At 37.0% G+C, this 23,165-nt stretch overlaps 1 protein-coding gene across 1 annotated transcript; it reads right to left on the bottom strand.

Moving 5' to 3' along the window:
* Nucleotides 1-2,317: 2,317 nt before the first annotated feature.
* LOC127446104 (cadherin-5-like) lies at nt 2,318-22,189 on the bottom strand. The gene is made up of 12 exons (XM_051706771.1): nt 21,944-22,189; nt 14,335-14,559; nt 13,879-14,164; nt 13,242-13,355; nt 12,963-13,130; nt 12,685-12,863; nt 12,252-12,508; nt 11,979-12,115; nt 11,448-11,560; nt 11,206-11,308; nt 6,672-6,914; nt 2,318-4,242 (listed from the first exon to the last, which is right to left on the bottom strand). Exons 2-12 carry the CDS (start codon nt 14,557-14,559, stop codon nt 3,752-3,754), a joined length of 2,316 nt encoding a protein of 771 aa, XP_051562731.1. The 5' UTR covers nt 21,944-22,189; the 3' UTR covers nt 2,318-3,751.
* Nucleotides 22,190-23,165: the final 976 nt, after the last annotated feature.

Raw genomic sequence — 23,165 nt, 5'->3', positions numbered from 1 at the left:
AGACAGGAAGTTGACATTTTAGTGATGGTGCTGGTCATTTTGACTGAGATGGGAGACGAGTGCTTGGCATGTAATTCCCTACAGGAAAGGCAGAAGGTGGCTTCCACATATTGTGCCCATAGTTAATGGGTGAAACTGTAGAGTTTGTGCACAGAATATATATATATATATATATATATATATATATATATATATATATATATATATATATATATTTATAGTTGTGCTCAAAAGTTTGCATACCCTGGCATAAATTGTGAAATTCTGGCATTGATTTTGAAAATATGACTGATCATGCAAAAAAAAAGCTTTTATTTAAGGATAGTGATCATATAAAGCCATTTATCATCACATGTTTGTGACATGTTTGGCTCCTTTTTAAATCATAATGATAACAGAAATCACCCAAATGGCCCTGATCAAAAATTTACATACCCTTGAATGTTTGGCCTTGTTACAGACACACAAGGTGACACACACAGGTTTAAATGGCAATTAAAGGTTAATTTCCCACACCTGTGGCTTTTTAAATTGCAATTAGTGCCTGTGTATAAATAGTCAATGAGTTTGTTAGCTCTCATGTGGATGCACTGAGTAGGCTAGATACTGAGCCATGGGGAGCAGAAAAGAACTGTCAAAAGACCTGTGTAACAAGGTAATGGAAATTTATAAAGATGGAAAAGGGTATAAAAAGATATCCAAAGCCTTGAAAATGCCAGTCAGTACTGTTCAATCACTTATTAAGAAGTGGAAAATTTGGGGATCTTTTGATACCAAGCCAAGGTCAGGTAGACCAAGAAAGATTTCAGCCACAACTGCCAGAAGAATTGTTCGCGATACAAAGAAAAACCCACAGGAGAAATACAGGCTGCTCTGGAAAAAGACGTTGTGGTTGTTTCAAGGAGCACAACACGACGATACTTGAACAAAAATGAGTTGCCAGAAAGAAGCCTATACTGCACCAATGCCACAAAAAAGCCCAGTTACAATATGCCCGACAACACCTTGGCATGCCTCACAGCTTCTGGCACACTGTAATTTGGAGTGACGAGACCAAAATAGAGCTTTATGGTCAAAACCATAAGCGCTATGTTTGGAGAGGGGTCAACAAGGCCTATAGTGAAAAGAATACCATCCCCACTGTGAAGCATGGTGGTGGCTCACTGATGTTTTGGGGGTGTGTGAGCTCTAAAGGCATGGGAAATCTTGTGAAAACTGATGGCAAGATGAATGCAGCATGTTATCAGAAAATACTGGCAGACAATTTGCATTCTTCTGCATGAAAGCTGCGCATGGGACGCACTTGGACATTCCAGCACGACAATGACCCTAAGCAAAAGGCCAAGTTATCCCTCCAGTGGTTACAGCAGAAAAAGGTGAAGGTTCTGGAGTGGCCATCACAGTCTCCTGACCTTAATATCATCGAGCCACTCTGGGGAGATCTCAAACATGTGGTTCATGCAAGACGACCAAAGACTTTGCATGACCTGGAGGCATTTTGCCACACACATTTCTTTGATTTCGAATCGGCAGCTATACCACCTGCAAGAATTTGGGGCCTCATAGACAACTATTACAAAAGACTGCACGCTGTCATTGATGCTAAAGGGGGCAATACACAGTATTAAGAGCCAAGGGTATGCAGACTTTTGAACAGGGGTCATTTTATTTTTTTCATTGTTGCCATGTTTCGTTTTATGATTGTGCCATTCTGTTATAACCTACAGTTGAATATGAATCCCATAAGAAATCAAAGAAATGTGTTTTGCCTGCTCACTCATGTTTTCTTTAAAAATGGTACATATATTACCAATTCTCCATGGGTATGCAAACTTTTGAGCACAACTGTGTGTATATATATATATATATATATATATATATATATATAATATTACACATTTTTCAATGAATGAAGATCCTCTTGTCAATTAAATTTTATATGAGGATGAACAGTACTCTCATGAGACAAGAAAGGCTGGTCTGCTACATACATATTGGAGTAAAACTACTTTGAACTATCTTTAAACAAAAGATTAGCAATGTAATTTTTGCATTATTCTCATAAGACCCTGTTAAATACACAGATCAGCCACAACATTAAAACCTCCTTGGTTTTAAATATTGTGTAGGTCCCCCTTGTACCACCAAAACAGCGCCAACCTATTCTTCTCACCACAATTGTACAGAGTAGTTATCTGAGTTACCATAGACTTTGTCAGTTCAAACCAGTCTGGCCATTCTCTGTTGACCTCTCTCATCAACAAGGCATTTCTCTCCACAGAACTGCCGCTCACTGGATGTTTTTTGTTTTTGGAAACATTCTGAGTAAATTCTAGAGACTGTTGTGTGTGAAAATCCCAGGACATCAGCAGTAACAGAAATACTCAAACCAGATCATCTGGCACCAACAATCATCCGTGCGATTATATAATCAGCCAATTGTGTGGCAGCAGTGCAGTGCATAAAATCATGCAGATATGGGTCAGGAGCTTCAGTTAATGTTCACATCAACCATCAGAATGGGAAAAAAAAATTGATCTCAGTGATTTGGACCATGGCATGATTGTTGGTGCCAGATGGGCTGGTTTGATTATTTCTGTAACTGCTGATCTCCTGGAATTTTCACACACAACAGTCTCAAGAGTTTACTCAGAATGGTGTCAAAAACAAACAACATCCAGTGAGCGGCAGTTCTGTGGACGGAAATGCCTTGTATGTGAGAGAGGTCAACAGAGAATGCCCAGACTTGTTTGAACTAACAAAGTCTATGGTAACTCAAATAACCGCTCTGTACAATTGTGGTGAGAAGAATAGCATCTACCATCAGAATGCTATTCTGAGATGCGGTTTGGCGCTGTTTTGGCAGCACGAGGGGAACCTATACAATATTAGGCAGGTGGTTTTAATGGTGTGGCTGATCGATGTATATAGCCACACATATGACTCAAATGGTAATTCAGATATTCACCACTTCTCACATTTCAACAAGCATACAAGTCACTACACGTTTCCTGAGATATCTGCGATTGCCTTATAATGGCTGACCTTAGAGATTTAGGCTTTACTTATAACAATCAATGTGCTGATGATTCCTGTCAAATAAACTTGGAATAGCCTTTAATACTTTCAAAATACAGTTATTACTGCTTCCTGTGTTGCTCCCATGGCAATTCAGTGGTTTTCCTGATGACAAGAGTCAGCTGCTGAACAATGCTAGCTTTAGAAATAAGTCCAAAAAAAAAAGAAAAAAAAAACTTAAGCTCACAGACTAAGGATTTTGTAAATAGTACAAGATAAAAAAAATAAATAAAAAAACCCCACCATAATAATACAAATGAAAAAAAGGAAAAAAGCACTCACACTGATAAGTTTTGTTACCCTTAATTATAATTTGCAGTATGGATAAAACACCCAAAACTGAGCTTGTTCCAACCAGTGTCTAATGTTTTTTGTACAAAATTACCTCTACAAAAACTAGTCTGAAAGACCAAGGCAAGTTTTTTTGTTTATACTAACACTTATTCTATCAAAATTACAAATACTTTAGTGCTCAACAAAATGTTATAACAATACATGAAGTAAACAAGTATTGCCACTTGTTAATCATTCTCTTAAAAAGACCCTGACAGAAAGTCCCATGAAGAGAATACAACAGTCTCCATCATACCACATTTTAGCATCTGATGGATTCTAAGTTTGATTTAATCTCCTAGGACGATGGCCACTGAGAGATGGGCTTTCTTTCTGGGGATCAGTAGGAGCTATCAGTGTCAGAGCCATCTACTCCATAGAGCTGAGCCAGGGTCCTGAAACGTGGCCCCCAATCACTTAGGAAGTCATAGTCCAAATTGGACCCATTGGAGGATGAGTCTAAAGAGCTGAGGGAACCGGCCAGGGATTCAGATCCCTCATAGCCATAGATGTGTAATGTATCATAGTGGATTCCATTGCGGTCGTGATCTGCCTCATCTTTCTTCACCTCGATCATCATGGCCATGTCACCCTTGCAGGCTGGGGGTTTCTTCACCATGGCATAATGGGAAGGCCCTGGGCCAGGCCGAAAGCTACTGTCATGACAGGCGGAGGTCAGGATGGAGACATCATAGCCGTTTGTGTCCATCTCTCCACCACCCTCCTCATCGTATCTCACCAGCTGCTCATGGATCTCGCCAGATGACTTGCAAAGTGTGACCAAAGTATTTTTCTGATAACGTCTCCGCAACACAATGAGTATGATGATGACTATTATGACGAGAGAAATAGAGACACTATCAACCTGACAGAACATTCTACTGTACACCAGACACAAGATATGAGAACTGTTTCACTCAAGCTGCCTGCCTGTCTGTGAAAATTTGAATCTCAAAATACTTCAACACTTCTCATATATTGGTTGAAGTGACTGCAAATCAATGGATTGTGTGTGTTTTTTTTTTTTTTTTACTTATCATCACTCCTGTCTTGTTTCTCACATCTGGCAGTTCACACATAAACAGCAGTGTTGCAGAACTGTTAAATTACACTTCTTCAGCACACAACTCATCACATATACACTAACTAACAAAGCCTATACCCAGGAGGACCAGACTTGGAGACAGTGAACGAGTATATGGAGCTTACATGATTTTAGTCACACTGTTTGGTCCCTGGATTGTTTACACAATCAGACAACTTAAAGGTGCAGCATGTAAGATTCAGAAACCCTTGTTATTAATGACACCTGTGGCCGTTAAGTGAACTGCAGCCAGCTACCTGTTGCTCGTGCTCACGCACATACTCCATAGGGACGTGAGCATCGACCAAATCAATGACGTAACGTACAAAAAGACTGAACATGATTCACCGACATCATGCTGACAGATGAGGTAACATAATTAAAATTACACAGTTATGATTGTTTTACTACAAACTTTGAGACTGCATATTATATTTGACTCTCCAATGCTGGAACAGGGCTAAAACAAAGTGTGGATATAGGTCTGACTATGCGACACTGTAGTTTGAAGTAATCACTTTTCTTTGCACGATACATTGACTGCCTTTATATGATAGCCTATGTCGGCGTTAGCTAGCTAGCCAGCTTTATCAATAGCTGTTAGCTAAATTTGGTGGATGATGACAGTAGCTGTTTATAAAATAGACTGTACATTATAAATATGTTGACACAATTCAGTATTGATGTGATTCCATCACAACTGTTATTTTGATATATTGATGCACTATTGTTTTATAATAATAGAATGTATATATTTTCTGTATAACCAAGTTATGTTACACTAATGAATGGAGCTTTTGTATTATCTTGAACATTGTCTAGCATTCATTTCATGTATTATTGTAGTTTACCTTGCTGAATAATTACAGATTAACATTGATATTAACCTGACTTTTAGTATAAAAAGAAGATTGATGAAATTATTTTAAAGTTATGAAGCAAGGTAGCTTGCAATTCGTCAGCGTTAGCAGGCAAGATCAAGTTAGCTAAAATTACACAGATCAATCCTTATGACACTATATTTCACATGCTTTGCAGTTATGTAAGCTTACCTATCCAATAAGAAGAACGCCAATTCAGGGTCAGTTTTGATCCCCAAAACCGAATGAAGGTCCCTCCAGGAATCAAATACCCTGCCGATGTTCACTCTAGTTTTCGCTCGAGCACGATAAGTTTCCGCTTAGCCAGATGGGATTCAGTAGATAAATGTTTTTTTTTTTTTTTTTTGGCTTACTCAGAGTTTGTGTAGGAGTCTGTGTTGTGCTGGGAGCCGGACGTTTGCTGGATTCCATCTCTAAGATAACATTACCTAGTGTTGCAGTTTGTTGTCGCTGTTGAATAGCGGAAGAGACGCTACTATCTGAGGCAAGGCTCTCGGGAGCGTGCATAAACGTCACATCCTTTGGATTTTCCCGGCAAAAGTGACCCACTCCCTTCCCATGAAAATCAGTCTACAGGCTTTAATAGGCAACCTAGGAAGTCCGGGAAGGGCTCATTTTTTAAGTTGCATTACAAGCCGTTCACACATTGGCAAAAAAAAAAAAAAATGTTACATATTGCACCTTTAATGGATCCAAAGACAGTGAATTACACAAACTCTCCTTTCTTTCTCCACTTGGGAAATTACGGAGAAAATTCTTTCTTTAAACACAGGTTTTAAAATGTTCACATGTGTGATTTACAGTATATGACCATCCTCATGTAATGTCATGAATTCTTCAAAACCCTGCTTTGCACTTGGGCTCAATTGTCTTTGTAAGGATATGTGTTTAGACACACAATTCTCAAAACTGAAAGGAGAAAAGGGTAATTCCTACAATTTGGTGACATTTAAACCCCAGTACAAGTTGTGGTATTTACAGTATATTTTTTAATTTCACCCAGTTATAATTTGGAAATGAATTAACACAATTTATAATGTTACACACTGCTGTGTCCACCCCGTAATTCTCCACCCTGTTATTTTCCACCCTGCCAATTTAACTAGATGGACATCTGAATTTCTGTGTCATTTAGCTTGACCAGTATGACAAATACAATCTTTAACATGTCCCTTTAATGATGAAACATAAAGATTCTTGTAAAAGTTAGTTTTATTTTTAAAGCCGAAATGTCACCGAATTATAGGAATGACCCAAAAGCAAGTGAGAGAGAGAAGAGACACATGTAATCTTACCCAAGATTGTGATGATGCAGAGAAGAATTGCTGAGAGGGCACTGACACTCAGTCCAGTCTGGGCGTAAACCATACAGTACTCCATCCTTCGATCCGACTGGCATGTGCACACTTTAATGTGGAGGGGGTTAATGCTCTTTTGTTCTGGTGTACCTCCATCAGAGATTTCGATTTCCAACACATGCTCCGCTGAGTGCTCTGTACTGAAACCTCCCTGCTTTAGCACAATGCTTGCAGTGTTATCTACAACAAAAATTGGTAAATGAAAAGATGCAGTCATTAATTATGTTCTTAGGGGAAATGACTTGCTACTGTATGTCTGCCACAGGTGCAAGCTAATGATCTTCATCAGCATTGCTATTGTTGTCATTGGATTCTGCTTTTGTTTTTCTGTTGATGATTGCAGGGAAATGTTGCCAAGATCCTTGTGACAATTAAATGTAACCAGGCCTAAGAATATCACACTTTGCACAATTGTAGGAAGAGTAAATCCTCACTTTGCCATTCCTATGATTGAACTGTAATGCTAGGAAAGACGGTTGCAGACGCAGTTGTAAAAAGCAACACTCTGTTTATTGTATATCAGGGCTCTTCAACTACTTTCTTGCGGGGGCCAGATTATCTAGATGAAAACTTGGCAGGGACCACATATTTTTCCGTATTTATCTTAGCTAACACTTTCATCGCAAGTAACATGTTACTTAAAAAACACCCTTAATACTGTGCATTTATTCATATTAAAATAGTCACAGGGTATACTGTATATTGAATTATATATATTTAAGGTCTGGCCATAAATTCCCTCATAAGATCTGGCTGAAAAACAAACATGACTTATACTCTTAACTAACAAATAATTTTTTTATCATCTTTACTTTAAAAAACAAAACAAAACATAATAATCATTTTAACATTTTAGCTATTGTTTACAAATTATTAAATCTGAGGAGAAACATTTAGATCTGCTGAAGCCCTCTCACAATATCAACCCACATATGAAAACAATGGTCATATAAAATTGTCATGTTTACTTAAGAATGCATTTAAATGTTCTTTTCTTTTTGGAAAAAAAGAGAGATAAAATGTCTATTCTTCCATTTTCTCTATAATGTATCATCCTATTCAGTGAGAAAAAAATGTGTCTGGCAAATATTGTGAATTTGCACACAATAGCCAGTGCAAGAGCCAGATTTTTGTGTAGATCATCATAGGGAAAAGAAGAACAGAGTTGATGCTGTTCATGATTGAGAGGGCTGACTCACAGCTGTATAGAACCAAATATAATCAGGATATTTGCAGGTTCAGTTTCACATTATCTTTTTCTCCCCCAAGCCCTACAGACCCTGAACAGATGAGGCACAATCGTTTGACACTTCAAGAATAGTGAATAGAAGCACACTTTTTAGCACATTTTCTTTAAACGTTCAGTTTTCATAATCGATTGCTTTTGTTAACTCATGTGCATATGTGCTGACAACATTTCTGTCACAACTGCGGTGATCATTTTTTACCTCTGTAGATTTGACTGCACTCCACACAAGTGTTACGAGCGCACCGGGCTCTCCCTCACTGTCAGTCACCCTCTCACTCCCGCGAGTTTTAATCACGCACACCTGCAGCTTATTATCACCTCGTTAAAACTTGCACTTAAACCTCACTCTCACATTCTGTCAGCGTCTAGCCTTATTGTAACGTTTTTTGGATCTCCATTTCGCCCAGGCGCAGTAGTATACTGCTTTCCCGCTTATAACTTTGTCAGCGATCTCTTCTGGAAAAGTTAACTGACTCTGAGTCTTCCGTGTTTACGGCAAACCTATTCTCTTGTGTTTTTTACCTCACCTGTTTGTTCTGGATTTACACATCAAGTGACAGGGAGATTACGGCATTTCCACTCACCTGGACTAATCTCACCCGTTTGTCCACGATCCACTCCTGATGCGCAAGATAAGTGACTTTATGAATTCCGAGTTTACAGCCTATCAACTTACCGTTTGAACTGGCATGTTATACCACCAACCACTCTGAATACTAAGGGAACGTGTCCTTTGAGATCCTTGATTACTTTTTTTAAATATAGTAGCCTTCAGTTTACGTACCTTACTCACCTGTGGTTCTTATTTGATGTTGAAGTTTCCTGTTTGGACCCATGTTGATCTGGAAGTTACCACTCATGGATTACAGCCTTGTGCCTTGGTTCTTGGTTCTGTCAAAGACCGTTTCCTAAGACTGCATGTACAGCTCCTGAATACTTACCCTGCTTGCTTGCCGGCTTTTCCAGAGTCCTGTATAATAAACTCCTGCATCTGGCTTCATCTCAAGCTTCTGTGTTGGTGTCTCATTACAACAAGCAATTTTCTATAAATGCATGATGGATAGACACTAAAATGCTCACTTGAATGGTGATCCATGTTTTGAAAAGCAGTGCAACTAAACTGTTGCCAGAAAAGCTTAAACACATGCCCCTGGTCTGCACAACTGATGATTGCTGTTGCAGGTGTCCATGAGTGTTAAACTTGCCTCTGATTGCTGAGGCTCACGCCTATGAAATGCTGAGTTTTGCACCGAGTGCTCTGGTATTTCACATGTTGAGACGATATGATCAAAAATCAGTTGGAGGGCCAGCCAAAGATGATTGGTGGGCTGGAACTGGCCCACAGGCTGCCAGTTGACTATCCCTGCTGTATATCTATTTAAAGTCACTGAATATATGGCTATGAGTGACTGTTACAATCCTTTTAATAAAAGGTGTGTGTGCGTGCGCACTGGTGGCCAAAAGTTTAGAATAATGTACAGATTTTGCTCTTACGGAAAGAAATTGGTGGTACACCACTTTGGTGAATAATTAAACTGATCACGGTGTATAGTCAGGACATCAATAATGTGAAGTTACTATTGAAATGTTCAGAACTTCTTAATCTACAAAGATCTCCTCAAATCCTCCATGTGCTGCAATGACTGCTTTGCTGATCCTTGTCATTTATAGCTATCAGTTTGTCCAGATACTCGGGTGACATTTCACCCCATGCTTCCTGTAGCACTTGCCATAGATGTGGCTGTCTTGTCAGGCCATTTTCATGCACCTTCCAGTCTAGCTGATCCCACAAATGCTCAATGGGGTTAAGATCCATAACACTTTTCCAATTATTTGTTGTCCAATGTTTGTTTGTTTGCCCACTCTAACCATTTTTGTTTCAAAAGGGGCTTTTTCTTGGCAATTCTTCCTATAAGGCCTGCACCCCTGAGTCTTCTATTTACTGTTGTACATGAAACTGGTGTTGAGTGGGTAGAATACAATGAACTCTGGTGTACTTATCCTCTTAGTTGTAAATCTGGTCCTTCCACATCTCTTTCTGTCCTTGTTAGAGCCAGTTGTCCTTTTTCTTTGAAGACTGTAGTGTACACCTTGTATGTACACCATTTTGCGGTCAGCCCACAGGGAAAAGTCCAGGTTTTCCCTATGGCCAGTCCGCCCCTGGATGTGGGTGAGAAACAGATCAGTATTGAAGTCCATTTTTGCTAGAAATTCTTCTCCCTGCCCAGTAGTGGTTGTATGCATGAAGCATGTGAATCATCAAAAACACAAGAAGTGAAATTGAAAGTTAAAGTGGAGGCTGACTGAGCAGGGAGGAGAATTATAGTAAAAATGTACTTGAATATTGATCTGTTTCTCACCCACACCTATCATATTGCTTCTGGAGACACTGAATCAACCACTGGAGTCATATGGATTACTTTTATGCTGACACGTGTGATTTTTGGAGCTTCAAAATATTGGCTTCCATTCACTTGCATTGTATGGACTTAGAGTGGTGAAATATTATAATCTTAATTTGTATTCTGCAGTAGAAAGTCATACTCATCTGGAATGGCATGAGGGTGAGTGAATGATGAGAGAATTTTCATTTTTGGGTTAACTATCCCTTAAAGGTGTGCAAGGGATGTTTATTGTTTAAAAAAAAAAATATAACCGCACAAAAGTGAAACTAGGCCACTTTTGTAATCTGACCGCGCGTGGAACATCGGTGACATCCTGGTGTGTACGTCATTTTGGATGTAAACATGTTAACTATAGCGTAATTCTAAGCCTCTTGGCTTGTGATATGATCGAGTGCGGCACTTAAGATCAACCATTTAGACACTCATCTCGCAAGCTTTTCTTCTGAATGTTTTTCAGTGTAAACAAATGTGCTACTTCAAAAACAAATTCATTGTTGTAATTTTACAATCGTATTTTATGTCAAAGGCCAATCCACACAGTGGCTGATAAGGCAAAATACCACCACTTTGTAAAAATACCCACATTTGGCTGCTGGCAGGTGTTAATTTCCCACCCGTAGCAGACATTAAAGGTAAAGTCAGTTTTAAATTTCCCTAATGAACAAAAGTCTGGATTTTAAATTTACACATACTAGGGGTTTCTCTTTCATGACTTAATATATTTCAAATTCTACCTTACAAACTTTGCCTAAAGTTATTACTGTAGTTGATAACTACTCTTCGGCTTTAGTGTACTGTATGTTATTAATGTACTCACCTTGGTTGTCATGAAGGGAAAAGTTTGAACTTTTTTTTGCCAGAGTGAAGCGGAATCTGCCTGAATTTTCATCTTTGTCATGGGCACCAATAATCCCAATGACCTATAAAATATAGAGGGTAATAATAAATTAAGGTGTATGTAAACAGGTGTATGAAAATAGACCTAAAGTGTGTGTGGGGTGGGGGAGGTAAAAGATGTATGGAATTTTAATGGTTAAATGTATAACAGTAGTTCCGTACCATGCCAGGTTTATCACTCTCACATACATACACATCACTCCCATTAGTCAGTTCTGGTGCATTGTCATTAATGTCAAGAACTTTCAGATAAACCATTGCATAGGATTTTTGACCTGAGGATTTAGAGAGAACAGGAAGGTTTTACATAATTTTTGTGATGACATTAATAATCATGATGCTTATTTATACTCTTGGCTCACTGTTATTTTAAAAGATTTAGCTATCAGCGCTACCAAAGGATATAGCTTGGAATAAAATTCTTATATTCAGTATGATACTATTTACTGCTTGTTTGTTTTCATTTTAATTTTAATTAAAACAAAGTACTCTCTCAAATAAACAATCAGCACAGCACAAATGTTTTTGTTTTTTTAATGGCATTTTTTTTTAATTATTATTTAATCAGGTAATCAGTGATCAGCAGCCAATTTGGTCAGTGCTGATTCAGCGAGACTGAAATCACAATAGCCCAATATGGTGTTTTACTTTGGAAACACAAGTGTGATAGCTAAGAGCTTGCTTAGAGCATACCATTTGGTGTATCCTCCTGTGCTGTAACTTGGAATGTGTATGAGGGCTCTTGCTCTCTATCCAGTTGTCTCTTTAAGGAAAGATGACCTTGTACAGGATCCACACTTACGGGGCAGTTTGGGTCTTCAATAGAGTACCTAGACAGATCAAATGTCAACATGAGGTTAGTCATTTGTATCTGTTTACAACTTTATAGTACAGCAGAAAACAGAAGGTTTGTGTGCTTTTTTTTTTTAAATACGGTACATGTATAAAATACAGGTCAGTTTATACCGTATTTTGTAGCTGTTTTTATCTGGATCCTTTGCTGAGACAGCACCAATGACTGGATTCTTGACAGGACCCTCATGAATGCTGAACTTGTATTCAGTTTGGTTGAAAATGGGTGGTTCATCAACATCAATTATGTTGATTAAAACTTGGGCGCTCTTCAGCAAGTTTGGTCCTTGGCTATCTGGGGATTTGGAAACTGTATACTCGTCCACAGTTACATTGAGAAGGTAATTCTGCTCTGTTTCATAGTCGAGAGGCTGCAAGTGATTGCAAAGGAAAATCAGCAAAATAACAATAACCTTATACTTGATACTTCATGTAACTAGTGAAAATGTTGATAATCGAATTCACTGAAATTTTAACTTTGATATCACGAACAGCACTACTCAGCCTTGAAAGCTGTAAATTGTTTAAAAAAGTTTTAAATACTTACCACTTTAAGGCAAAGTATTCCATCTTTCTCATTACTCCGTTTAATTTCAAACACTTCATTTATTTGCTGTATAGTAAATGTTGGATCTTTGTTTTGTATCTCGTCTTTGTCCTCCACCTCTAATGTGCCAATTTCAGATCCTGGTTTGCTGTCTTCTTTCACATTAAAATAGTATTTTCCTGTTGGAGAAAGTGACGTTCTGATGTTTACTCAAAAAGCAGTGTAGTATGCAGTGTGTCTTTGCTATCTCAATATCTCAGTTTTTACAAATCACTTGCCTGTCTTGAAGGTGGCAATGTTGTCATTTATATCAGTAATGTTGATGGTCACTACTGTTGTAGCACTATTTCCAGTATTTGATCCTGGCATATCTTTGGCTTGTATGGTAATCAGGTACTGACTCTGTTTCTCACGGTCCAGGGTGCTTTTCAGTGTGCTGATGACACCTTAAAAAGAACAGTGCATGCTAGTCATATTTTTCTGGCTTATGTTAAACATTTCACAGGTCAGTTATCATTATAATAGAATTTTATAAAGATCAGTTAACAAAAACTCACCTTTTTTGTTGATTTGGAAGAGGTCTGTCCCATTTAACAGTTTGTACTCAATCACTCCATTGTTAGTGGTTGGATCGTCGGCATCAGTTGCTTCTACTGTCATCACTGTAGTTCCTAAAAAATAAAAATAAAAATAAAAAAATAAATTAAAAAAAAGTTTTGTCCCCAGAATACCTTAAACAGAATAACGTATCTGCAATCGAGAATCAAGCCATAGTAGATGCCCTTACAATAGTGTGATGATACCATGGCTCTGTGATGATGTCAGATGGTAATGCCATGATACTAAATAATTACCATGAATTATATGGCATTCCAGTGTACTTCAGATAATACTATGGTACATGTCCAAAGAAATATCAAATTAGTAGCTACCATGTCCAAACAAGTAGTGCCATGGTATTTTGGTACTTTTAGTGTGTGTGTGCGCTGTATATTCAACTTGATACTTCCATTATGGAGATAAATGTATAAGATACTGTATAAGCCTAAGAAAAATACTCGCACAAAATGCAATAATGTCTAGCTGACTGTTGTACGGTCTGTCTGCAACAAACTTTAATATAATGTTAACATTCCCATATGTCTATAGTGACTCCAATAATTACAAGAATACCATATATACAAATAACAGTACCTGCTCTAGAGGACTCACTGATGGATCCAGAGAGGGCAGGTGGAAAAACAGGTCTGTTGTCATTAATATCAAGGAGCACTATTTCAAAAGTATCATTTTTGTCAATCAATCTTCCGGTTTGAATGTTGATGATCGAGGCTGAGAGTCTGAAGACACTTTTCTTTTCTCTGTCCAGCTTTGCATTGACAAAGATATCCCCCATGTCATTTACTTTAAAAATGTCATTAGCACCTTCTCCTGAGAGGATAAACCGCGTGGACATATCATTGTAAAGTGTATTCACTAGCTAAATAGGGAAAGATGCAAAAAAGGAAAGAAAAATTACAAACATTCTCATTTATTTAGGTATTTATGCGACTCTCTAATTACTTTGCAATGCATTTGAATCAAGCAATTTTTTTATATTATTCATACACTATATTCATCATTCCATTGATCATGGTCTTGACCCCATACCTTTCCAATTGGTTCAGGTGGGGTCTTTGGAGGTGATTCCTCATACACATACAGTTTATCCCATTTCCATTCTCTCTTCTGTCTTTGGAGGACTGTCTTGTACAAGGATGGTGGATTCGGAGCTTGGTGAGCATTCACTACTGTGCTGAGAGTACATAAAATGACCAAGAAACCTACCAAAAAGCCAGGCTCAGTCATCTGCCTCCAGGCAGATTGTTTCATCATCTGTGGACCATGTGAAATGAACAACAGAGCCATTATATACATATTAATTCATGTCTTTAAATTTTTCCTGTTTTAATTAAGTGGTATTTTTGCACCCTCCTAGGTATGTTTTAATGTTGGAAAGTTGAAAAGAAAGAAAGACAAATATATAATTCGGGCAATCCATAGTTATCTCTGTGAATCAAATTCCTTCATTAAATTGTCTGTTTCATTAGTTCTTTCCATGGCAGAATCTTTTGATTGTACGCTTCTGAATCATGGGAAATAGCACACACTAACTGTGTGATACTGTAAAAGCCTACAACTACATTTTCTAGCCCGCTATGTGCCTGAGCAATCTGAGACTATTCCCATCCCAGATAACACTCTTTAGCTTGATGGACCATTCTTATACTAGACTCATTTAGATGATGATATTAAGATGAGGTGGATTATGGTTCTTAAGTGTTCTCAAATTGCTAAATCTTAGCCTACGGACCCCGTAAACTCCACTCTCTCCCACTCAAAATGATTACTTTCACATAAGGTATAAAATTGCCCTTGCCTCATAATGGGTTCAGAATATTATGGACATTTTCATTTCATGGTTAATTCCTACTCAAATTTTCCAGTTTATTCAAGCACAATTTATTTTTCCGGTTAAGGCCAAATTCATAAATATGGTAACACTTCACAATAAGGTTCTATTTGTTAACATAGTAAATGCATTCAGGTATCAAGAACTAACAATTAAAAATATATCTTTTTACTAATCTTGGTAAATATTCATTTATATTGATACAATTGTTCATCATTATCAGTTCATGTCAGTTCATTTTGCATGAACTAATGTTAACATTTAATAAAATTATGAATTTGTTAAAATTAACATTAACCAAGATCAATAAGTGCTTTAAAGGATTGTTCATTGTTAGTTCATGTTAATTCATGTAGTTAATAATTTAACAAATACAACCTTATTGTAAAGTGTTTCCATATTTATGAATTTGGCCTTAACCGGAAAAAGAAATCAGCTAGGGGCTCAGCTGATCAGTGTATTATTTTTTTTAAATTGTCCAGTACTTTGCTGAATAATAACAATAATCATCAAAATAAAAGTAATTTTGTATGGATTTAAAAAAAAACAAACAAAAAAAAAACTTTTTTTTAAAGATGGCAGATTGGAAGTGTAATTTTAAATATTCTTTAAAGCCATGTCAGATGATCTCTTGCATGAGTGGGCAGACATAACATACTGCGGGAAGTAATAAGTTCATCAGTACTCTAATACTGCTAACAACACAACAGTCAGTTCTAGTGATTGGGCAAGCGAGTGCTGATATTTTGTATAACAGTAATGAAACGTCATTGAACATAACAGTACACCGCTTGTCTGTGTTTGCTTCATAGACTTCCAATGGTTGATCATAATTTATCTGATTTTAAAAATAATAACTCTCTCTCTCATATATATATATTAGTACTGTGCAAAAGTATTAGGCACATAAGATGTTTTACAAAAACATTTATCTTACTGTAAGATGGTTTTTCATATCTTCAGCTTTAGCATATCAATAGGAAATATAAATTTTAGAACTGTGGCAAATTCTCCAAGATGCTTGGAACAACCTTTCTGCTAACAACAAGCAAATATCATGTCCCATTCATACAAGTTACAATAGCAGTTTAAATGCTGTCTGTATGAACGAACAACTGTATTCTAACAGCTGAAACCATAGTGACAGTGACTAAAAGATGGCGACGTCCATAACACCGGCATGTCTTATCACAATTGCCGAAGCGTTATTAAATAAATGAGTCCAATCGATGCGCGAGTTCATCCATCAGATCATAATTAACCGACAGCGCTCTGAATGCTTTTTAACCACGTATAGAGCACAGCTTTTGTGTTGTGCGGCTCGCGCTCGTAAGCTGCCGGTAAAAATTGCGTCTGAATCTTTGGATGACATGTAGCTCATTTCTCCATCCCCATGAGTTAACGAAACCCCACATGAAACACACGAGACACACGTGTGTACAGTGCAGCGTGTCTTTCACTGTACATGATGTAACTAACAAATAGTTGTCCAGTACGGTTCTGTTCACACAGCACAGGTTGAGTCCTGAAAATTTGCAGGTGTCAGTTCGGTTATAGAATGCAGTTGTCACTCTTGTAAATAACCAAACTGTGTGTGAACGTAACTGTATTAAGCACTCAAAACAGGTCTGACAACCGTATTCTGCTGCTGTGTGAATGTGGCCCAGGTGTACCTATTGGTACTGTTTTGAAGGCAAAGGTTGTCACACCAAATATTGATTTATTTTTTTGTTTACTGGACTTTGCATGACGTTAATTAAACTAATGTAAATTAACAGTGGCAGCTGTTCAGAGGAATAAATCAGTTTATTCAAAAATAACATAACGAAAGTGATCAAATAAATTTTTTTTAAATCAATTTACCTACAAACATACACAACTCAGATGCCTTTATTGGAAAAATATGTATTTTTTTGTATTGTTCTTTCTTGCGCGGTAGCAAGGTGAGTTTAAATTACGGCATTCAGCCTCCTCTCAGTAAACTGACCAATAAAAATGGATATTCAAATGACACAACATTATCTGGTTCTGGTGTTCTGAAATATTTGGTTTCTGAGGTTTTCGGTTGCACTGTGCATATGAATATTCATGATTTTCGTGTTAAAGCGACACTGAAAATATTAGTGCCTGCTCTCCAGATCACAATTCATCTAAACTATGTTTTTGGAAAGGTAATTAATTTTCAGCATCAAACGCAGTTGAAGTTAAACTATGTCTGTTCGTCTATTCACAACAATTTATAGACTGTGTCGTGTGTTTTGTTCAGAATGATTACAGCCATTTATTTGCACATGTCTTAGGAAACCAGTTAACCTACAGCCATTAAGTATTTTTGTTATATTCTTCTTTTTCCCTTGTGAAGCTTTACAACTTTGTCATTGGATAATTTGTCAAATGTGTCTGTGGTTGCAAAGTTTCTTTTGTGATTATTCTGTGCCATTCCTTTATCTCTTGTGCATTTGGTAAATAACTTAAACAGAAATTATGCATTCATTATTAGTAGTAGTTTTTTTTTTTTTTTTCATTGCTTTGGTACTACTTTTAGAAGTAAGTGATACATTTTCAAAACTCTTAATACAAATCTCTAAATTGATCACACTTCTTGATCACACACCTAGTCATTCTTTTGAAAACTGATCTCATGCTTTAATCACGGTTATGTTTTCTTTCCATGTAATCATTGTTTCAAAAAACAAGATTATTCTAACATGTAATGGGAACATTTGGTTTAATCACAAAACACAACATGGTCTTTTTTCAGTTTAGTACTTTAAACAATCAGTTAATTCAATAGCAAACAATAGAAGATACATGTTCATATCACCCGTGGTGCTGAATAAAATAAGTTACTCTACTATAATATACACAGTCGTCACTCTGGGCATTATACATTATCTAACCAAATTGACAAAATCCATTATAACACATTTATCCAACATATGATCAAAGAAAACATCAAAAGTTATTTACAACAATACTGTGGTTGCATTGTGAAACAATAGAAATAAATTTAAACTCAGAAAATTTGAAATAATGTAAAATAGCCTCTGTTACTTCAACCACATGGTCAACAATGATGGCCCAGACCTCATTCGAATTGCCAGTATGCTTCCTCCATCCCTCTGATGTCCACCTCCTTGAGGAGGCCCTCTTTGGCAGCGTCTACCTCTTTGACCCCTCTGCAGCTTTCCTCTCTTTTGAAGTCTATCCTGCTCCATGTTTGCACATTGCAAATGCTCCCACACAGTTCTACTTACTTACTGTATGTGATAACCAATTGTGATTACCAGGTGAAAGAAATTAGAAATAATTGTTTTTTTTTTTTTTTTTATTTCTTTAATGTTTTGTCTATCCTGATTGAAAGTTCTTAGAAATTAAAGTAGCTGATACCTTACCAACACACAATAATCAGACCAGCTGAAAATCTGTAGAAATACCAAAGGATTCATTCATAAACCATTAAGATCAGTTGGATTAAATGATAGACACATGTATTAAACTGAAAGAGAACAGATGCAAATGAAGTTCATGTAGTCAAGTTACTTTGTGATTTTGTGTATTGTACTAAAACAATTGAATATATGCTGAACATGTTTGAAAAAAAGTGCATTTTTGATCAGAATCAGTTGTGAGATAAGTACAAAGAGTTTTGAAAATGCACCACTTTCATTGTGAAAATAGTAGCAAAGTTTTAAAAAACTGTAAATCAAAAAGGGACTTTTCTTTCTTTTTTTTTTTTTTGTCATGTCTTTTCAATATAAACATTTTTGAATAAAACTTTACCACCAAATCAGTTGCTCTCTTTATTCTCATCAGCAAAAAGGCAACTACTCCCATGAGTACAGTAACTTTATTTTTCTCATTTACAGTAAATGTGCACATTATTATATGGACTTTTAATATTATTTTAGACACTTGTCATTTAAAATGTAAACATTTTACTTGTTAGGGTAAGCTCATAGACTAACATATTTAACACAAGTACTGCATTGTTACACATTTCATAACTTGACCAACATACATTTGATAGTTCCATCACCATTTTGTCAAACTGATTAAAAAAACAAAACATGTTTTTTTCTCACATTCTTACACAGTCTTTTGTCTAACATTTAGTGCATTTGTGTCCACTAAATGCACTGTTTTGAAAAAAGGAAAGATCTGAAATTATTACCTTATTGTTCATGCGTGGGGGAAAAAAAAAAACATGATGTCCCTTTGAGATTGAATAATACATATTCAAAGCCTGTTTGAATTATTTACCAAATGAGCAAGAGATTAAGGAATGACAGAATAATCACAAAATAAACTTTATGCCACCACAGATACATTTGTCAAATTATCCAACAACAGAGTTTCAAAGCTTCTGAAGGGAATAGAATATAATTTAAGTTTAACTGCGTTTGATGCTGAAACGTAATTACCTTTCCGAAAACATAGCTTAGATGAATTGTGATCCAGGGAGCAGGCACTAATATTTTCAGTGTTGCTTTAACACGAAACAGGAAACTCATGAATATTCATGTATGCTCCGCCCAGTGCAACCGAAAATCTCTGAAACCAAATATTTCAGAACACCGCTCAAACAGCGCCCTAAAAAGGACAAATGGAGGTAAAATGAAACTTGCCTGTTTCCACCTTCATAACCAATCATTATCAGAAGTAAACATTCAAGCCAATCAGCTTTCAGTATCACATTTACGCTTCATCAAGCCTGCTTGTGTTTAATGCGACAGGTGAAGAGAAACTTTCAAAATATGCCAAAGATGGAATAAAATGTATTGGAAGATCTAAAAACACGTGAAAGACTAAACGACAGGATCATTTATAAATTTGACTCGAAGCAGTGGAGGATGGAGTTTGTCTGCGCATACTGTATTAGTTGAGCAGATGTTACTGTACATGGAACAGGGCCCTCCATTTATTTATAAGTGTTTGCACTGATTATAGTCTGTAACTGGCATTGCGTCATTTTACTGACAAATGTTGAGCTGGAAAGATTATAACACAACAATATAGTTATCAAGACTATTTTATGATATCAGGGAGAGGAGATCATCTGTGTAAGGAAGCATAATTACCAACATAAAACATGATATTTAGACCCACAGCAATCTTTTATTGGTTTGATCTTTCACTACGGATTTATATATTTGCCTCCCCGGAAAATTCCCTCACGGACCGCCACTGTAAATAAAAACTATTTATGGCATTATTTTTGAAGACTTTCTCACTGTGCAGCATTTTTCACAAGTGCCTAAAACATTTGCATGGTACTGTATATATTAAATAACTGGCAATATTGTGGCTGAACTTTTAGTTACTTGATATCAACTACTTGTTGGATCTTTATGGAACTAGCTTGTTGTCTGAGGCACTTGGCCTGTGGTCTTCTGTCTATGGTCAAATCACAGCCTGCCTTCCTTCCTGCTTTCCACTAAAGTCACCTTTTCTGAAGCTAACTTGCCCAAAGTGTATGGTAAAATGTACTACATTTACCTTATTAAAATCACTTGAAAGGTTGACTTTAAGCATAGACACTTAATAAAGCTTTTTTTTTCTTCTTTTTTTTCTTTAAATACAACAAACAAATTAACTGAAAATACACATCTGGAACACCTGCTATGACTTTCCACCTCTCTTGAGTTCGCATAATTTTATTAAAGCAGTTTAAGTCACATTTTCCTTCTGTTTCTCTAGAACATGTTCTTTTAATTGAATGCACTGCTATCAACAGCTTTGTTGCAGCACTTCATTACAATCGCAATTATTTATTGACACTGTCAATGAAGTATGTTTGAGACAATTGTTTTTTAAATTTATTTTCTTCATATTTGACAGTCAAAGGATCTTAATGCTCATGGTAATGATGATCCATAAATATATATTATCTGTCTTATTGGAGTATTAAAAACCATTCAATTGCACTGCACATCTTCAGAAACATAGTTTTTCAAACCATCATTAAAACTAAGTCTTTCTGTGTGTGTTCACATGTGGGCTTTAGATTAAAATAGGTTTAATAATGGAGCAGCTTCCAGCAATCTGCCTACTCTCTCCTCTAGGAAATTCAGCCTGACATACACAGCGCTCCCATCCTTTCTATCACATATCTTGCATGTCATAAGCTATAGAAACCTGTTAAAGCTGTTACTCTCTGAATGTATGCATGGCACCTGCTCTCACCACTGACTCATCAGTGTGGTTCTGTTAATTTACAGTTTAATGTATCATGCCACTTAATACTGAGCTTATCAGTGCCATTTGTTATATTATTTATAGAATGAACTATGATTTTCATGATCTTTAACAACAGTTTCATGAGCTATGAATGTCTATTTGGTGAGATAGCTCTGATTTCTGTCTCTCTCAGAACACTATTCCTACAGTGGCATATGGGCTAACATTACAAAAAAAACATTACTGTGTAGTTACAAGAAAAAGCAGGACAGAAGGTGTAAGGATTTATTGTTGCTTCTCTGTCCCTAAGTAAAACGTAACATCCAGATAAGTTTAACGTCTTCCCTGGGGTATTTTAGAGTTTTTTGGAAGTTTCTTTCCCATTACACCAGGAAACATAACTTAAATCTAGTTTTGAATCTGTTTGTAAAGACACACATGATATAAAGAGCATATTACATATTATCATTTAATTTATATCAAATTACAAGTACACATTTTTATTTTAGCACAAGCCCATGAGTACAACCAATAAAAGCTGTTCCCATTGAAATGAACCTTAAATTTTGTTAATTTGAACCTGAACACCATAACTAGAAACACACACACACACACACAAAAACCTACCAGAGTTTAGGTCCCTTCAACAATCGTCCTTGATTGAACAATCCCTACAGTATGTAAATAAGCAGAGGTATATCCTTCTCAGTTTCAGGTCAGTGCTGTTGGTGTGGTGGACATGTGAACCTGTCTGAGCTCCCACAGAGCTGCTCACTGGACAATCAGACCACTTCAGTGGCAAAAGTGATCAGCCCAGCCCAGCCGTTCCTCTAGTTGCTTCCTGTTATTGTCCCTGCCTCTTCAGGCCAGTTCCAAACCCCTCTGTGGAAAATCAGATAACATTTGAATCCCCCTGACCACCAGTAGCTCTCCAAGGCAAGCTGAGCTTTATGCTGACGCTAAATGAGAGGGAGCGAAGGAGACAGAGAGCGAGTGCAGAGAGAGAGACTGAGGGGGCCGGAGGTGGAAGAATCATTAAATTCCAGCTCGCAATTCTGTGATGAAAACAAAAAGAGGAGAGGAAATCAAAGTGATTCATTATTCAAACCCATAGAATAAACAGCATGATAAACAGGTTAAAGGAGTTAAAGTAATCCCAGGAGATTTTCCCGAAAGTGGTATTAAATTTTTCAGAAGCTGTGAGTGTCATATCTGCTGCTGTGATCTTGTCTAAACTAGGGGGTGGGGTTTTTTTTGGGGGGGGGGGGGGGTTGGGGGGGGGGGTGTTGGGACTGGGAATTGCGGCAGATGTACTGTATGTATCTGTCAGAAATGCTTAGTGTTGTGCCCTGTTGATCTAAGTGGAAAGAGATGGTTTAGTAGGATTAGTTGCATGGAATGGCCAAGCCTTTTTGACAGGAGACCTAAGATAAATACCCCTGGGTGCTTAGACAGAGCTGCAATTGCAGAAGTGCAGCCCTGCTTGAAATTTGCTTTTGTTTGTTTGTCTGCTCCTTGGCTTTTCTAATTTCTTCAGATATGTCTCTTGCCCTACATTGTGGAAGATGTGCCTGACAGACTCCTCCATGACATGGATGTGGAGAAACAAGTGCATATGACCTTTGATTCTGTTTAGCCCTCCTTCAGACCACCCTCGAAAACTTTTGTTGAAATTTGGTTGACTTTAATGCTTCATTTCTTTGATGAAGGGTACTCATTGACATTGCTTTTAAATGTAACATGAATACATGAAAAAAAATTCAGATTGTAATAAAGAGAGGAGATGCCAACATGAGTTATATGTTTCCCACCAAGGTCTTCTGCATTGTCTTCAAACAAAACATTGTCC

Source organism: Myxocyprinus asiaticus, chromosome 1 (assembly GCF_019703515.2).
Source record: "Myxocyprinus asiaticus isolate MX2 ecotype Aquarium Trade chromosome 1, UBuf_Myxa_2, whole genome shotgun sequence".
NCBI classification, from domain to species: domain Eukaryota; kingdom Metazoa; phylum Chordata; class Actinopteri; order Cypriniformes; family Catostomidae; genus Myxocyprinus; species Myxocyprinus asiaticus.
Note: the sequence above shows the minus strand (reverse complement) of the source record. Positions and strands in the feature narration are given on the sequence as shown.

What these genes read in the sequence shown, in the direction of transcription:
- LOC127446104 (XM_051706771.1), bottom strand. Translation starts at nt 14,559, where the DNA reads ATGATGAAACAATCTGCCTGGAGGCAGATGACTGAGCCTGGCTTTTTG. An exon ending in CAGTGAGTCCTCTAGAGCAG is followed by an intron (nt 13,356 to 13,878) that starts GTACTGTTATTT and finishes TTTATTTTTTAG; the next exon opens with GAACTACAGTGATGACAGTA. An exon ending in GAATACTTTGCCTTAAAGTG is followed by an intron (nt 12,509 to 12,684) that starts GTAAGTATTTAA and finishes AATCACTTGCAG; the next exon opens with CCTCTCGACTATGAAACAGA.